This window comes from Suncus etruscus, chromosome 3, assembly GCF_024139225.1.
Source record: "Suncus etruscus isolate mSunEtr1 chromosome 3, mSunEtr1.pri.cur, whole genome shotgun sequence".
Lineage (NCBI taxonomy): Eukaryota > Metazoa > Chordata > Mammalia > Eulipotyphla > Soricidae > Suncus > Suncus etruscus.
Window position 1 is genome coordinate 100,973,209 of NC_064850.1, and position 16,924 is coordinate 100,990,132.

At 33.9% G+C, this 16,924-nt stretch overlaps 1 protein-coding gene across 2 annotated transcripts in view; it reads left to right on the plus strand.

Moving 5' to 3' along the window:
• Positions 1-16,924, plus strand: part of FSTL5 (follistatin like 5) — a 648,108-nt gene that overhangs the window by 313,434 nt on the left and 317,750 nt on the right. For both annotated transcript variants that reach the window (XM_049770233.1, XM_049770234.1), the window contains exon 5: positions 8,663-8,783. In XM_049770233.1, the coding sequence (XP_049626190.1) occupies positions 8,663-8,783 (121 nt within the window). The remainder of the gene's footprint in view (positions 1-8,662; positions 8,784-16,924) is intronic.

Sequence of the window (16,924 nt, forward strand, 5' to 3'; positions counted from 1 at the left end):
GGTCTGCCATAAACAATTCCTAAGTGCAGAGCCCTGAGTGCAGCTGGGTATGGTTCAAAAACACTAACAACAACAACAATAACAACAAAAATAGAAGAAGAGGTGAGGGTATTGTTAAAATTTCCAACTACTGGGGTCAGAGAGATAGCATTGGAGGTAAGGCGTTTGCCTTCCATGCAGAAGGTCATTGGTTCAAATCCCGGCATCCCATATGGTCCCCCGTGCCTGCCAGGAGCGATTTCTGAGCGTGGAGCCAGGAGTAACCCCTGAGCATTGCCGGGTGTGACCCAAAAAAAATAAAAATTTCCAACTACTATTGGGTTGCTATTTTGATGTGTTTCTTCAAATTATTAGCAGTTGTTTTAAACATTTTGCTGATTGCTGACTGGATGTATACATATTTAGAAGTGTGTCTTCTTCCTCATGTACATTCACTTTGTTTATTAATAAAAGACCCTCTTTATCTCATATAACCTTTTTACACTTGAGGCCTATGCCATATGATAATAATAGGGCCAACGCACCCTTCTTGAGGGAGATGTTTGATGAAGGATTGTATTCAGTCCTTGACATTGAGTCCATTTTGATGACTATGCCGATGTGTTTTTTTTGCAAGCAGAGTAATGTTGGATTCAATTGTTAAATCAATTTTGATTCCTGTGTCTCTTAATTGGTACATTTAGACTATTGGCATTAAGATTATTGTTATGGAATTCAATGTCTTTTATGTAAAAGTGTATGTTTTGGGGGTTAGTCTTATCTTAAAGTTTCTACTTCACTCCTTCATTTAAATTTGATTTTGAGACTACAATGTTCCCAAGCTATTGTTTATCCGTGAAATTGTGCAACATTCCTTCAAATCTGAATGGGAGACTGGCTGAGTATTTTTGGTAAGGCATACATTTCATTGACTTTTTCATTATATCCCACTGCTGCCTAAAGCCCTGTAGTACACTTTTGTACATCCTTTGGTACATCTGTTCTGAATCTTAAAGACACCCCTTTGTATGTGATATCATAATTTGTTCTTGCTGCTTTCAGTATTCTAATTCTACCTATGGCTTTTATCATTCTGAATTGCATTTACCTTGGAGTATTTTAACTACGACCCTTTTAACTGCTTTCATTTAACTCTTTTATGGGCCGCCAGGACGTGGGCACATGAATTACCCAATCTGGTAACTTCTGAGCAATGTTTTCTGTTGCTTTTTCACATGACTTGTCTACAGTGCTTCTCGGGAATGCTGTTGATTTTTTGTTTGTTTGTTTGTTTTTGTTTTGTGGGCCACACCCAGCGGCGCTCAGGGGTTACGCGCTCAGGGGTTACTGACTGCACTGATCTTGGCAGGCTCGGAGAACCATATGGGATGCCCTGGATTCAGGTTCTTCCTGGGTTTGCTGCATGCAAGGCAAACACCCTATCTGTGCTATGGCTCCGCAGCCCCCCCCCCCCCGGTTGTTTTGTTTTGTTTTGTTCTTATGTTATTCCATTTTATTTCATGCCAAAGTTTTTTTGTCAGACAACCATTTAGTTTCACACTCCTTTCTGTCTTCTTGTGTTGTCTAGATTTGCTACGCAGCTCATATTTGAGCTCACTGATTCTATACTCTGCTTGTGAGACATACCAGCGAGAATTTCACTCCACCTGTAATACTTTTTCTTATTCTCATTTCTATTTATAATGTTCTCATTTATTCTCATATTTTCTTGAGTCATATTGGCTGTCCAGTTAAGAGTTTTTTTAAACTGCCTAATACCCTCAATATTTCATCTCTAAACTTCTGTCTATCAAAGAGGTTATATAGCTACCTATATATAACCTATATATAAAAATATATATACATATGTGTTTATATATATTTATATATAAAACCAGTTATAACTGGTTGGATCTTCAAATCTACCATTTTTGCTTCCTCCACATGGTGAATTTCTTTATTTCCTCCCCATTATGACCTTGGCAGTATGGAGATATTTATTGTGTGTTTTTGTCTGATTGAGTGACTAGAAGAAATAGGTGGTATCACAAAGCACTCTTCATGGCACTGGCCTGGGTATCAAAATGTTACTTCTGAATCACAAACATTACCTTGGGACCATTCTGTCTGCCTCAGTTTCCTTTCCATGTGGCTGAGAAGAGCCCAGCACTGGTGGTAGGAATAACCCTCCCTTTTTTCTGGTTCTTGCTTTCAACATGTGGCTCAAACCTGGTTGTAAAGATGATACTTCTGAGTCACAAAGAGTACACCACCACCACTCTAATTTTTCGGAAACACAGTTTCTTCAGAAGCTATGTAACTTGATTTTTAATTAAAAAACAGTACGTAAACTTGAATGTTTTTATCCTGTAAAAGTTGTTTAAATCACTTGTAAATTTGGAAAATATGTTTAACATAATAGAATATTTAATAAATTAGACTATGAGTGACTTTCTTGCTTACATTTAAATTATGAAATACTTAAAATTATTCTATTGACAATATATTTTATGATTTTGGGTTTCTTTATCAATTAATCTTTATTTTATTATTTTGGGGATTACTTGGGGGAGGGGCCACACCCAGTGACACTCAGGGGTTACTCTTGGCTGTGGCTCAGAAATTTCTCTTGGCTAGGGGGACTGTCTATATGGGATGCTGGGGATTGAACCAGGTCTATCCTGGTGCAAGGCAAATGCCCCACCACTGTGCTATCTCTGCGGCCCCTATTTTTTTCCATAACTAAAAAGATGGGTAAGCACTCTGTGTTTGGCTTAAGATGAGAATAAAGGTAAGGTAAAAGGAACTGGGAAAAGCAAAATGTTTCAAGGGATTTTATTTAGTATATACTCAGTCTATATCTTGAGCTCTTCTTAGGCCCTTATGATATTTTTTGGAGGGACCAGTCTTTCTATTCTTACTTTGCCTAATTTCCTCCTTTGCTTATTTATCTGTATGACCAATGCAAGAGTACTAATATAGTACAATGCGTTAGGCAAAATGTGTAATTATCTTTTATATCACATTTACTTCTGTTTAAAATATACTTTTAGGGGCTGGTGAGGTGGCACTAGAGGTAAGGTGTCTGCTTTGCAAGCACTAGCCAAGGAAGGACGCGGTTCAATCCTCTGGCGTCCCATATGGTCTCCCCAAGCCAGGGGCAATTTCTGAGTGCTTAGCCAGGAGTAATCCCTGAACATCAAATGGGTGTGGCCAAAAAACCAAAAAAACAACAACAACATACTTTTAGCATTTCCTAGTGGTAGCATTTTTAGGATTAATTACATTTTATTTCTATATTTATAAATAAGAAATTATTTAATTTTTCTATTACTACTATACTCATCTTACCAATGTACTTCTTTTTTAACAAAAAGAAAATTTTCAGTTCACTTGAAAGGTTTTTTTTTTTATTAGTAGGAGAATGTTTACCTGCAAATAATAGAATCTTCATCTTTTTTCTAAGTAAGTTTTGTTTTCGCATCCCAAATTTTTTCTGACTAAAGTTATCAATTTCTCATAGTTCATGAATCATCCAATTAAGTCATTACATTTTTAAATTTATTTGCATAAATTAGTCTTTTAATATTTTCCAACTTCCAAACTCTTATAAGTTTAAAAGTTCTGAATCTAGAGTAATTTTTACATTCTGGTTAAAAATAAAAACTAAACATATCTTGTTCAGGAGAAACAGCTTCAGACAGTAATAAAGTTCTATGAAAGACATAAAGGAAGTAAAATGTTACTAGGAAGTGTATTCCCAGCATAAGTAGATGAGGAAAACATTATTTTCTATATGTACTTATAGTTACCTGACTGAGTTGAAGCTCTTTTATAAAAGGCTGAGACTCAGAAGAGAAACAAATTTAGTTTTATAAATTTTTGAACTTCAAAATTAGGAGGCCGTAAAGGTAATAATACAGTTGAAATCTATATAATATCTGGAGCCAAAGAGAAGTGGATAGTGTTGTAGGTGACTTATGTGAAGTGGGAAATATCTTAGCAGTTCCAAAGTTCAAACTACCACCTTTCTCTTTACCCACCTTGATCACTATGGGAAGACATATAGGATTAGGAGCAATATATTTGACTATAAGTACTCCCAAGTAATAAAGCTTACACTTTACCAGCTCACATGGCATTTATCAAATTGCACCTGATTCCTACCTTATTTCTGTGATATGGGACTTTAACCATAACATCCAATTTATTCTAGAGTTGTGACTGCTATGAGGAATTGATCATGTGGGCAAGGGAAATCAGCCTTAGTCCCTGCCCAAGTTCTTTCTCCCATTTTTATATTAAATGTCTACCTCTTTATAAATGGATATGAGTGCAAATGTCACTGAAATACTTCTAAAATGCCTAGTTCAACTAGGATGTCTGTGTACCCAAAATAACTGCAATATTAGCATAGCAGATATCTCAGAAGAGTATAGTAAAAAAAAAAAAATAGATCCAGCAAATAGCTGTTCTCTACCAAGGGAAAAGTCATTTTCCATGTTTTAGCAAATAACAGATGGAGAATGACTGAGAGTGCTGTTTCTTTTTAAATAGAAATGCAGTATTATTTGTTTTCCCATTAAGCTTATAGAATAGATGGCATCAACCATTAGGTAGTTTTGTTAATCTCTCCAGCTGGATTGTCTTGAAATGCATGGCTTAATACTCAATATCGTTGGATCCGTGATACAAATAAACCTTTTGTAATATTCCCCTAAGGTAGAGAATTAACAGTGTAGTCAATAAAATTTTAACACAATACACAGCAAAGGACCCACAGTATTACAAACTTTTTATTTGCTTTTTCTTATGCTATCATCAAAGACTAAAGAAAGGACTCTAATGTTGCAAGTATTCCATGTGTTATACCAGTTTTAGCCTTGATAGACTACTTTTGAGTGTTAATATTTATACCTGATCATATGTCAGTGTGAATATTTCACAATACTTTTGAGGAAAAATTGATATCTTCTGTTTCTAAATTAAGAAACAATCAATGAATTCTTAGAAAACTCAGAGATAATAGGTATTGGCAATATGTAAGTCCAGATATTACTATTTAGGGAGCCATGTAGGTATTTCAAAGGTCTGGAGAGTATAGTTTGCATGTGAAATTCCAGATAAAACTTAGTTCCTCTAATACCACTAGGTACAGTCAAAGTAATATATTTTATATGTAAGTCTGTTTACATTAACATTAATGTTTAATATCTTATTTTCTTTTTTATTTCTTTTTATTTTCTATTAATATATTTATTTAAACACTTTGATTACAAATATGATTGTTGTTGGGTTTCAGTCATGTAAAGAACAACCCCCTTCACTATTGTAACATTCCAATCACCAATGTCCCAAATCTCCCTCCTCCCCACCTCAACCCAACCTATCAAGACAGGCTTTCTACTTCCCTCATTCATTCACATTATTATGATAGTTCTCAATGTAGTTATTTCTCTAACTGCACTCATCACTCTATGGTAAATAGTGCTGCAATAAATATAGGTGTAAGGAAGAGATTTTTGTGTTGTATTTTTGTGTTTCTAGGGTATATCCCTAGGAGTAGTATAGCCAGATCATATGGGAGCTCAATTTCAGTTTTTGGAGGAATCTTTATATCACTTTCCATAAAGGTTAAACTAGACGGCATTCCTACCAACAGTAAATAAGAGTTCCTTTCTCTCCACATCCCCAGCAGCACTGCTTATTGCCATTCTTTGTGATGTACACCAATCTCTGTGGCATAGTTGTTTTGATTTGCATCTCCCTGTTGATTAGTGATGTGGAGCATTTTTTCACATGCCATTTGGCCATTTGTATTTTTTTTATTGTAAGAATTTATTCAAGAGACAAAATTGATTAACATATTGAGGTAAACTAACATAACATAATATAGTAACATAACATAACATATAATATAATTAATATAATATAATAATACATATAAGTCAAAGAACATTTCTGAATAAAACACAATTTAAACTAACATAACATAATATAGTAACATAACATAACATATAAAAGAACATTTCTGAATAAAACACAAATTTTTATCATAATGGCTTACATATCTTTCACAGTAGTATTTTAGGTACATATTAATATTGAATCAGGAGAATACCCACCACCAAATATGTCTTTCCCCCATCCCAGTTCCCTTTCTGCAACCCATATACCCCACCATCACCCCCCCTCCCCCGGGCTGCTAGAGTAGGTGATACCCTCTTTGTCTAGCTTACTATTGGTGATCATATATCTGTTTGGTCCTGGTACCCTCCCTTGTTTCCCCCTCTACTTAAGAGGCAGAGCTAGATAAATCGAGTTATGTGGTTTTGTTTGAAGGAAAGAAAAGCAATAGATTGGGGTACAAAATAAGAAAAAAAAAGAAGTCAAATACGCTGAAAATGTGCAGAGTCCTTCTAGAAGCGTTCAACCTCAGTTTGAAAGAGAATGTGAAAAAGGTAATTGAAACACCACAACAATACAGAAAGAAATACCAAATTAAATATCCAGTGAGCACTACAGCAATAAAGACAAGCACCACACAATAGTCTCGGTTCCGAAATCAAATCATGCTGGAGTGCAAAAAGAAAGAGAAAAATAAGATAAAATAAAATAAAATAATATTGGAGACATCAACTTCAATCTCTACATCAAAATAGAGACGTCAAAAAAATCGATCAATCTATAAATAAATCTGTGGAAAAATGATTGTTTTGTGATTTTTTTTTCTTTTCTTTTCTCCCCTGCATAGGCACAGTATAGGCCATTTTTATTTCTTCTTTATCAAAGTGTCTGCTCATTATTTTCTCTAATGCTTATTAAGACTGAACTTTAAAGTCATGAAGTTTCACATCTGTTTAAATTTTGAACTGATATTTTATTTATTTTAATAATTTTTATTGTTATCAAAGTAAATTACAATTCTTTCACAGTAATATTCAAGGTACATAGTGGCAAAAAATTAAGGCCATTCCCACCACCAGTGTTGTCCTCCCTTTACCCCTGTTCTCAGCATACATCCCATTCCTCCCTCTTTTGCCCCTTGGACTGCTAGTGTAAGAGGTCTCTTTTGTGTATAGTTTGCTGTGGCTTAAGTATCGATTCTGGTCTAGTTGACTTTGGGTTTGGTGCTTAAGTCGATCATTTTTTTTTTATTCCCACTCAATGTTCATACAACTGGTTGTTCCTGGTACCATTCAATTTTCCCCTCAAGTTATGAGAGAAAACAAGATTATTCAAGTTCTGTGGTTCTGTTGGAAAAAGAAAAGAAAGAAACTGGACCTTCAAGAATATCTCAAAAGATTTAATGGGGATGTCTATATTAGAATGGATATTTTCTGAGGCCACTGTATCAGCTTTTAAAAAGGTCACTCTATGAAAATCAATCTAATTTTTTTTTTTTTTTTTGGTTTTTGGGCCACACCCGGCGGTGCTCAGGGGTTACTCCTGGCTGTCTGCTCAGAAATAGCTCCTGGCAGGCACGGGGGTCCATATGGGACACCGGGATTCGAACCAACCACCTTTGGTCCTGGATTGGCTGCTTGCAAGGCAAACGCCGCTGAGCTATCTCTCCGGGCCCTAATTTTTATTTTTTTAGAGATTATGATCAACCATGGGGTACTCAAAATAAATATATATCTGAAATAAAAATACCAGGAACTAACTGACTAACTGTGAAAAGCAGAAGAGAATAAAAAAGCTTTAATCTCATAGGACAGAACACAGACTAGAAAAGACATTTGATGATTTTTCTCTCCCACTCTTGGATATATTTCCATCATCAATCGGTCATTAATCCTAGTTGGCTCTTGGAAGCAGTAATTTGCTTAATAGCATCTTTGTGCATAGGGGATTAAATGAACAGTCCCAAAAGGTTTCATTGCCAGCTGGGGAGGAGTTTATAGACAGGAGAAAAAAAACCCTAACTTAATTTTTTTAAATAATATGGCCACAGAATTGGGGCTAACTACATTCTAACATTCATTGAAAAAGAGACTCAATATATTTTGTTGTTTAGACTGAAAAGATTTTACACTGAAAAATTTTGAAAACTGAAATTTTCAAATGAAGGTAAGGTAGCAAAATAAGTAGTGAGTGTAAAGGTAATAGATTTTGGAAATCAGTAAGTGAAGTAATTATCAAGATACCAAAGTAAATAATGACATATAACAATGCTATATGTTTAAACTTTTGGATTTCTATGGTGAGGTTTATGTAAAAAAAAAATTGTGCCAAATTCTTAGAACGTATCTTAACTATATAACTTGTATCTTTAAAATAGTTAAAAATAAATATTAAGTGCAAGGGGGACTCAAATGGTTAAAGTTTGTATGTTATATACATAGGAACCTCTGTGTGGCACCACTTAGATCTGAAAGGCTGTAACTGTGTCTGCACTACAGGGTCTGAATAGCATTGCATATCCAGTACAAATACAGAAATCAAATGGCAGCCCACCATGCTGGACTGAATACTCATGGAATGATTCAGAGTCCTAGATAAATAATAAGCAAATGAATTCATGAATAAATAAATCTGCTAACTGAAAACCTTGACCTTTTATTGGCATAGCGATTTGTCTAGCCTGAATTTCAGATCATCTTTCTAAAATTATAGCTGTTATTTATTCTACAGAAATGTTAAGACACATATATAATGATCTGTCACATTTTCTTGTCAGGTGATAAAACAGGAAGAACTTGGCAAGGATCTTTCTGATTGTACTTTGTATGATCTACTTAAATATGATGATTTTAACTCTGACAAGCACCTGGCTCTTGAAGAATTTTATCGAACATTTCGTGAGTATAAGATTTCTTCTATAATTTGTCTGTTTATTTTTCTACTTCTTTATGCAATGTGAATGACTGCTTCATCTCAGAGTACAAGCTGTTTCTTAAGAGATGCGACATAATTAAGATAATTGAAGTGTTTGTATTGAGCATATATGAAAGCTAGGGGATTTAATCGTTATAAGTGAAGAGCTGGAAATATGTGATAACCCTGTTATCACTTCTCTTTGTTTCCAATTTAAGTCATTAATTCCACAGTGTTTCTTTCAGACTATCTGAGAATGGAAACAGAGCTGATGAGTTGTCACCAGATGTCAAAAACAATTAAAACATGCATAGTAATTTTTTGTTTACTTTATTGGGAAACCAAAGTGACTTAATAAATGGATTTCACACCTATTCTAATAGCATAAGCACAGAGAGAATTTCTGTTGAAGTTGTTGGGCTGTTTTCTATAAGCAGAACTTCATTAATGTTTCATGAAGTTGATTATTTGTGCTGTTATAAAGACTTAGGGAAGACAAGAATGTGGCTCAAAGATACTTTGCTTTTGTGGTGTGTTTGCTTTATTTTTGTATGAGGTCTCTGACACTGCAAAAAAGCAATACAGCACAACAAAACAAAAGGGCTCTTCAGTCTATTCTTATTTCTGGTAGGTTGAAATAATTTAATAGAACAAACTACGGTAAAAGAGATAGTACAGCAAATAAAATGCTTGTCTCACAAATGATTGAACAGATTTGTATTCAAAGGTCCCATATTATTCCCCCAGTCTGTAAACAATGATCCTTAAGTGCTGAGCCATAATTAAGAACTGAGCACAGACAGATGTGATCAAAAAACAAAACAAAAAGCCAAACCGACCAAATAAACAAACACACAAAAAACATATAAAAAGGACTAAATTATGAAGTCTCAAAAAAGAAAACTATGAACTGTAGTTAATTAAGAGAAAGGGAAACTATCAATATCTAGTTAGTATATTAAAATCACCAGATAATCAAGACTAAACAAATTTAATTCAGCAACTGAAGCCAATGTGTAAAATTGTTGCTTTTCAAAATGGCAGATTATGCAATAGTAAAAAATATCTTATTGACACCATTTGGAAGTCTAGTATCTGTTCATTTTAATGTCAGTCTAATAACAGACATTAGTTAAGTTTCTTAAAATAAGCATAAAGGTAAAATAACTTTATTTTTAATTAATAATTTTTATTTTATATATTAATCTGTAGTGTTATTTTTCTTTCTGGGTAAAACCCAGAGATACTCAGTCTTACTCCATAATTTATTCTCATGGAGCACACCTGGTGGGTCTCAGAGGACCACATGAGATGCTGAAGATATAGACTGAGTTAGCCCCTTGCAAAACAAATGCCCTACCCTGTGTACTGTTTTTCCAACACCCATTACAATATATATATATATATTATGTAGATATATATATATATTATGTAGAACAAAATATATGTGAACTAGTTACACATTTCTAAGCCTTAATGTATATTGTAAATGTGAAATTCAGATCAAATTTTATTTCCAATTTAGTAAATGAATCAGAATATAGATACATAAAATTAATCTTTTAAAAATTAGTTAGTCAGGTGGGGGTCTGAGTTTGCTTTTTTACAAGTGGCTAACCAGTTCTGCCAACACCACTTGTTGAAGAGACTTTCCTTCCTGCATTTGGGATTTTTTGCCCCTTTATCTAACACCATGCACAAAGATCAAAACCAAATGGATTAAAGACCTTAATATCAGGCCTGAAACCATTAGATATATAGAACAACACATAGATAAAACACTATATGACATTGAGACTAAAGGCATCTTCAAGGAGAAAACAGCATTCTCCAAACAAGTGGAAGCAGAGATAAACAGATAAACAGAGCTAAACATATTAAGCTGAGATGCTTCTGCACCTCAAAGGAAATAGTGCCTAAGATACAAAAGCCACCTAGAGAATGGGAGAAACAATGCACCCAATATCCATCAGACAAGGGGATAATATCCAAAATATACAAGGTACTGACAGAATTTAACAACAAAAAAACATATAACCCCATCAAAAAATGGGGAGAAATGAACAAACACATCCTCAAAGAAGAAATACAAATGTTCAAAGTCACATGAAAAATGCTCCATATAACTAATCATCGGGGAGATGCAAATAAAAAAAAACAATGATGTACCATCTCATACCACCGACTGGTACACTTCACAAAGAACAAGAACAATCAGTGTTGGTGGGGATGTGAAGAGAAAGGAACTCTTATTCACTGCTGGTGGAAATGCCATCTATCCAGCCTTTATGGAACCAACATGGAGATTCCTCAAAAAAACTGGAAACTGCACTCCCATGTGATCCAGCTATTGCACTTCTAGGGCTACCCTAGGAACACAAAAATATAATTCAAAAATTCCTTCCTCACACCTATATTCATTGCAGCACTATTTACAATAGCCAGACTCTGGAAACAACTCTTGAAAACAATCTTCAACAGATAAATGGCTAAAGAAATTGTGGTACATATACACAATGGAATATTATGCAGCCGTCAGGAGAGATAAAGTCATGAAATTTTCCTATACGTGGATGTACATGGAATCTATTATGTTGAGTGAAATAAGTCAGAGGGAGAGAAATTAGACACAGAATAGTCCTACTCATGTATGGGTTTTTTTTTTAAATTAAAGACATTATGGTAATAAGCCCCAAAGACAATAGAGTTAAGGGCTGGAAGGGCCTGTAGGACCTGCTCAACTTTGAAGCTCACCAAAGAGTGGTGAACGCTAATAGGGAACTAAGTACATTAACAACTATAATCATAAGCTTGATGAGTGAGAGAAGTAGAATGCCTGTCTCGAAATCAGGTAGGGGTGGGGGAGAAGGAGACATTGGTGGTGGGAATGTTGCACTGGTGAAGGAGGGTATTCTGTTTATAACAGAAACATAACTATAAACATGCTTGTAATCATGGTGCTTAAATTAATATTTATATTAAAAAATAAATAAAAATAGTCAAAACTTCTTATAGAAAAGAAAGAACTTTGCTATTTTACATTTACATAAATAAATTGGCCAAGAAGTTAAAAACTAATTAGTTAATTTATAATCACGTCTATTTCAAATTAATTTCTTTTTGTTTGGGTGCCACAAGTTGCAGTACTTGGTGTTCATTCCTGAGTCTATGTTCAGAAATCACGCATGATAAACTCAGAGAACCTTTTAGGGTGCCATGAATCAAATTTGAGTTGACCACTTGCCAAACAACTTTCTTACCCCTGTACTATCTGTCTGACTCCCTATAATATTTTAAATATTATTTAAGTTCTATTTCTATAGATTATTTCTTCATTAAAAATGTTTTGGCTGTGCTAAAACTTCTTGTAATCAAATCATAAATTATTATAATCTGTTTAATTTTACTGAAAGTTTGGGTTTTGTTTAGCATTTGATAAACACATAAAATATAATGTGCCTGTCCTGAATAGATGTTCATATCAGACTAATATTTTCATATTCTAATTTATAATACTGATCATGTAGGATACATGGATAGATTTCAAAGAATTGCATAAAATTGCAGACATAATATTAAATGAAATATATTCTAGACACAACTCGAAACAATGTGATTATATAAAGATGGTAGCAATTAAAAGTTCTTTAAGTGGATTTCACACTTTAGTTAATAAGAGCTGCAGACAAAAATAAATACTACAAATGAAGCACAAGTGTGTGACTTGCTAAGCTCTGTTCTATATCTGAAAATCATTGATAATATATTGGTTACTCTCATTATTTTGCTACTAATTTTTACGAATACGCAATATAATTTACCTATTTCCCTGTAACACTATAGGATACATGCCCTAATGATCTAAAATTAGCTGAAATCCATACCAGGTACTTTAATATTACTCAGTCGTATAAAGCATCAGCAAAAAATTAAATGGATATATTTGTGTATGATTTTTTAAAAATGTTATTGTTGGCAATAATATTATGGTGCTAAAATTTAAGATTACCATTGAAAGCAAGGTATGTTTAATATCTCATTTTATGGAAATTTATCAAAGGCTAAATAATGAATTGATTTAATAGTAAATAAAGAATATTACTTAGAATATCTCTCCTTGTCAATACCAGGGAGCAAAAATAAGAATGTGTTTGGGATGCAATTGAATGTTTCCAAGAAAGAAAGATAGATCAGTATAATTATCTTATAAATATAATTTAGTAGTTCAGTAATCTATATTATTAATAAAAGTATTCAATGAAGTGTAAAAGCCTAAATAGGTAGAATGTAATAAAAACTTATATTAGGATAAAATGTGCATATTATTTTGTTAACTTTTGGAAGATAATATATAATCTTTTCATAGAAATAAGTTATACTACATATACAGTAATACATAATATAATGATTCTGTCATGTCAAAATTATGTTTTTATTTTTATTTATTTATTTTTTTGGTGTTTCGGGCTACACCCATTTGATGCTCAGGGGTTACTCCTGGCTAAGCACTCAGAAATTGCCCCTGGCTTGGGGGGACCATATGGGACACCGGGGGATCAAATCGCGGTCCTTCCTTGACTAGCGCTTGCAAGGCAGATAACTTACCTCAAGCGCCACCTCACCGGCCCCAATTTATACATTTTATTTTAAACATATAATAATCTAGCACCAATCCTATCATCAGTGTCACCTTTCTTTCTTCAATGTTCATAGGTTATTTCTCTATATGTCCATATGATCTCCTTCCCCAGCTACCATCTTGACAAGCACCTTTTTAAGATTTGTTTGTTAAAATTTTTGTCTCATGATATCATCTTGTTACTTATGTGGTTGTTTGGTCCTTTATTATCACCACCAATATGATCCTGAATTTCTTTGACCTTTCTTCCCCTCACCATTATATCTTATCTGTCTTTCTTCACTTCAACTTTATTTCTTTCCTATTCCTTCCTATATTTCAAGGTCAAGGATGATCTAGAAAGCCCTTCTTTAAACCATTGCATTCCCTCATGAAGCTATTCTAAATACCACATATAAGTGATAGAATCCTGCATTGATTCTTCTAGCATACTTAACATAATTTCTTCCATTTCCATCCATATTGCAGTGAATTGCATAGTTGCATTGCTCGTTATAGACAATTCATAGTTTATTGTTCATCTGTCAATGAACATCAAATTTGATTCCCAATTATAGCTATTGTACTGAGAGCTGCAAAGAAGAATGGTGTGCATACATCCTTTAGAATCACTGTTGATTTTTATTTTCATTGCAGTTGTTCTGTTTTGGGTTTTCCTGTGGAATTACTAAGTTACATATCAATTTTATTTTTACTGTGAATCTAATATCCTGTTATCCTTTTTTCATTAAGGGTTAAACTAGACAATATTTCTACCATTGGTAGATGAGAGAAGCACCTGGATGAGAAAACCACTCAACACTGGGTAAAGCTTTAATTGAGGAGGTAGAAGAGCTGGGACTTTGGATTTATAATGGACCATCCTTATTAAGGAAGCAGAATACATGTTCTCTAGTGTACATGGAAACTTCTTTGGGGTAGTTCACATTTTAGACATAAATCCATTTATATAAATTCACAAACATAAGAATTATACTAAATATCCTATCAAAACACAGTAGCACAGAGATAAAAATTAAGCATAGCAAAGTAGATATGGAGAAACTCTAACAGCTGGAGACTGAACAACATGCTGCTTAATTGTTGGATCAAAGAGGAAATCAAGGAAGAAATAAAATGACTCTTTGCAACAATTGTTTTAATAATATCTTTATTTAAGTACCTTGGTTACAAACAAGTTCAGGGGACTGAGTGATAATACAGTGGTAGGACATTTACCTTGTGCAATGCTAACCCAGGACGAACCTTGGTTGAATTCCTGGCATCCCAAATGATCCTCCAAGCCTGCCAGGAGTGATTTCTGAGTGCAGAGCCAGGAGTAACCCATGAATGCCACCTGGTGGACCAAAAACCAAAACAAAAAAAGAAAAAACAAACAAGTTTGTAGTTGTGTTTCAGTTATAAAAAAGAACAGCTCCCTTCATCAGTGCACACAACCTTCGCACCACCAATGCCTCCCACCTCTCCCCTCCTCCACATTCAGCTTGTATTTGAGAAAGGCATTCTATTTCACTTACTCACTAACTACCATTGTCATGATAGTTGTTAGTGTAGTAATTTCTTTAACTGCACTCACCACTTTTTGTGTTAAAATTTGTGGGCCAGTCCTTCCAGCCTCATATTTAGTTTGTGTCTCTGGTACTATTATTATTGTTAAACTGTCTTTTATTTTTCTTAAATCCTCACAGATTAGTAAAACTATTTTGTGTCTATATCTCTCCCTCTGACTTATTTCATTTAGCATAACAGTTTCCATGTCCATCCATGTATAGGAAAATTTCATAACTTCATTTTTCCTGACAGCTACATAGTATTCCATTGTGTATATGTACCACGGTTTCTCTAACCACTCATCTGTTGTCAGGCGTTTGGGTTCTTTCCAGATTACGGCTATTGTTAATAGTATTTCAATGAATATAGTTATGCAGAAGACATTTTTGTATTGTGCTTTTGTTTTGCTAGGGTTTATCATTAGGAGTGTGAGATCTGGATCATCTGGGAACTCAATTTCCAGCTTTTTGAGAAATCCCCATACTGTTTCCAAAAAGGCTGGACTAGACTTCATTTCCACCAGCAATGAATGAGAATTCCTTTCTCCCAACATCCTTGGCAGCACTGATTATTCTTTTTTTTTTTTTTTTGCTTTTTGGGCCACATCCGGTGACGCTCAGGGGTTACTCCTGTCTATGCGCTCAGAAGTTGCTCCTGGCTTGGGGGACCATATGGGACACTGGAGATTGAACCAAGGTCTGTCCTAGATAGGCCAAGTCCAAGTCAAACGCCCTGCCTCTGTGTTACCGTGCTGGCCCTGCTGGTTGTTCTTGTTCTTTGTGATGTTGTCAGTCTCTGTGGTGTGAGATGGCACATCATTGTTGTTTTGATTTGCATCTTCCTGATGATTAGTGACACTTTATTATTATTAAAGCAATTTATCATGTGCCTTTTGATCATTTGTATTTCTTCTTTGAGGAAATGTCTGTTCATTTCTTCTCCCCATATTTTGATGGGGTTAGATGTATATTTTCGTTAAAGTGCTATTAATACCTTGTATATCTTATCTGATGAGTATTGAGGTCATACATTGTTCGCAAAAGAAGAGATCTGGGGCCTTCAATACTCAGATTATTATTACTATTTTTTAAATCAAGATAAGATGGCTCTGTCCATAATTCATTTTCTGTTCCTGTCAATTTGACTAGATGCCCCTTACAGTAGCATTTAGTTTTCTTAAATATTTTTCATAGGGTGAATATAATTTTCACAGTAAGTATTTATTATATGATTCAATTCAAATGGCATCATTAATTCTTACAATAGTTTTGAAGATCATGTAAAAAACTGGTATATTATTTTCTTCTAATTTATTTAACTAGTGTTTCAATAAGCTGAATTTATATGAAACAAAAGATTTTTTCTCTAAATCTGTAAATAAATGAATATAAATGATTAGTCAGTAAGAGAGATGACCATACACAAATTAATTTTACTTTCAAAAGTAGTTTTCAAATATTACTATTTTTAAATTAAACTATATTAAAATGAAAAATACTGTTATGATTATTGATCTTATGAATGAATTATTCTTAATTGAGGTTTTCAGATAAACAAAACTGGTGTAATCAATAACTAGGGAAAGAATATTTGTTTTCAAAATGCTTTCTAGAAAGTATCTTATTTATTGAATTTATTCAGAAATTGCTTTGAGAGCTTCATTGAGTCTTTAAATTATATAAAATGTGGAGTTTTTGCAATTATTTATTTATTTATTTTGCTTTTGGGGAAACATCCAGCAGAGCTAAAGGGTTACTTTGGCTCTGAACTCAGAAATTATACATAGCTGTACTTGTACTATTTGAATACCAGAGAAGCACTATGGGTCAACCATGTGTAATACAATTGCCCTATAATTTTTATTTTAGGTTCAGATCCTGAGCAGTTTTTATCAATTCTTGCAATGCTTTCAAACTGTTAAAAGCTATGGTTCCT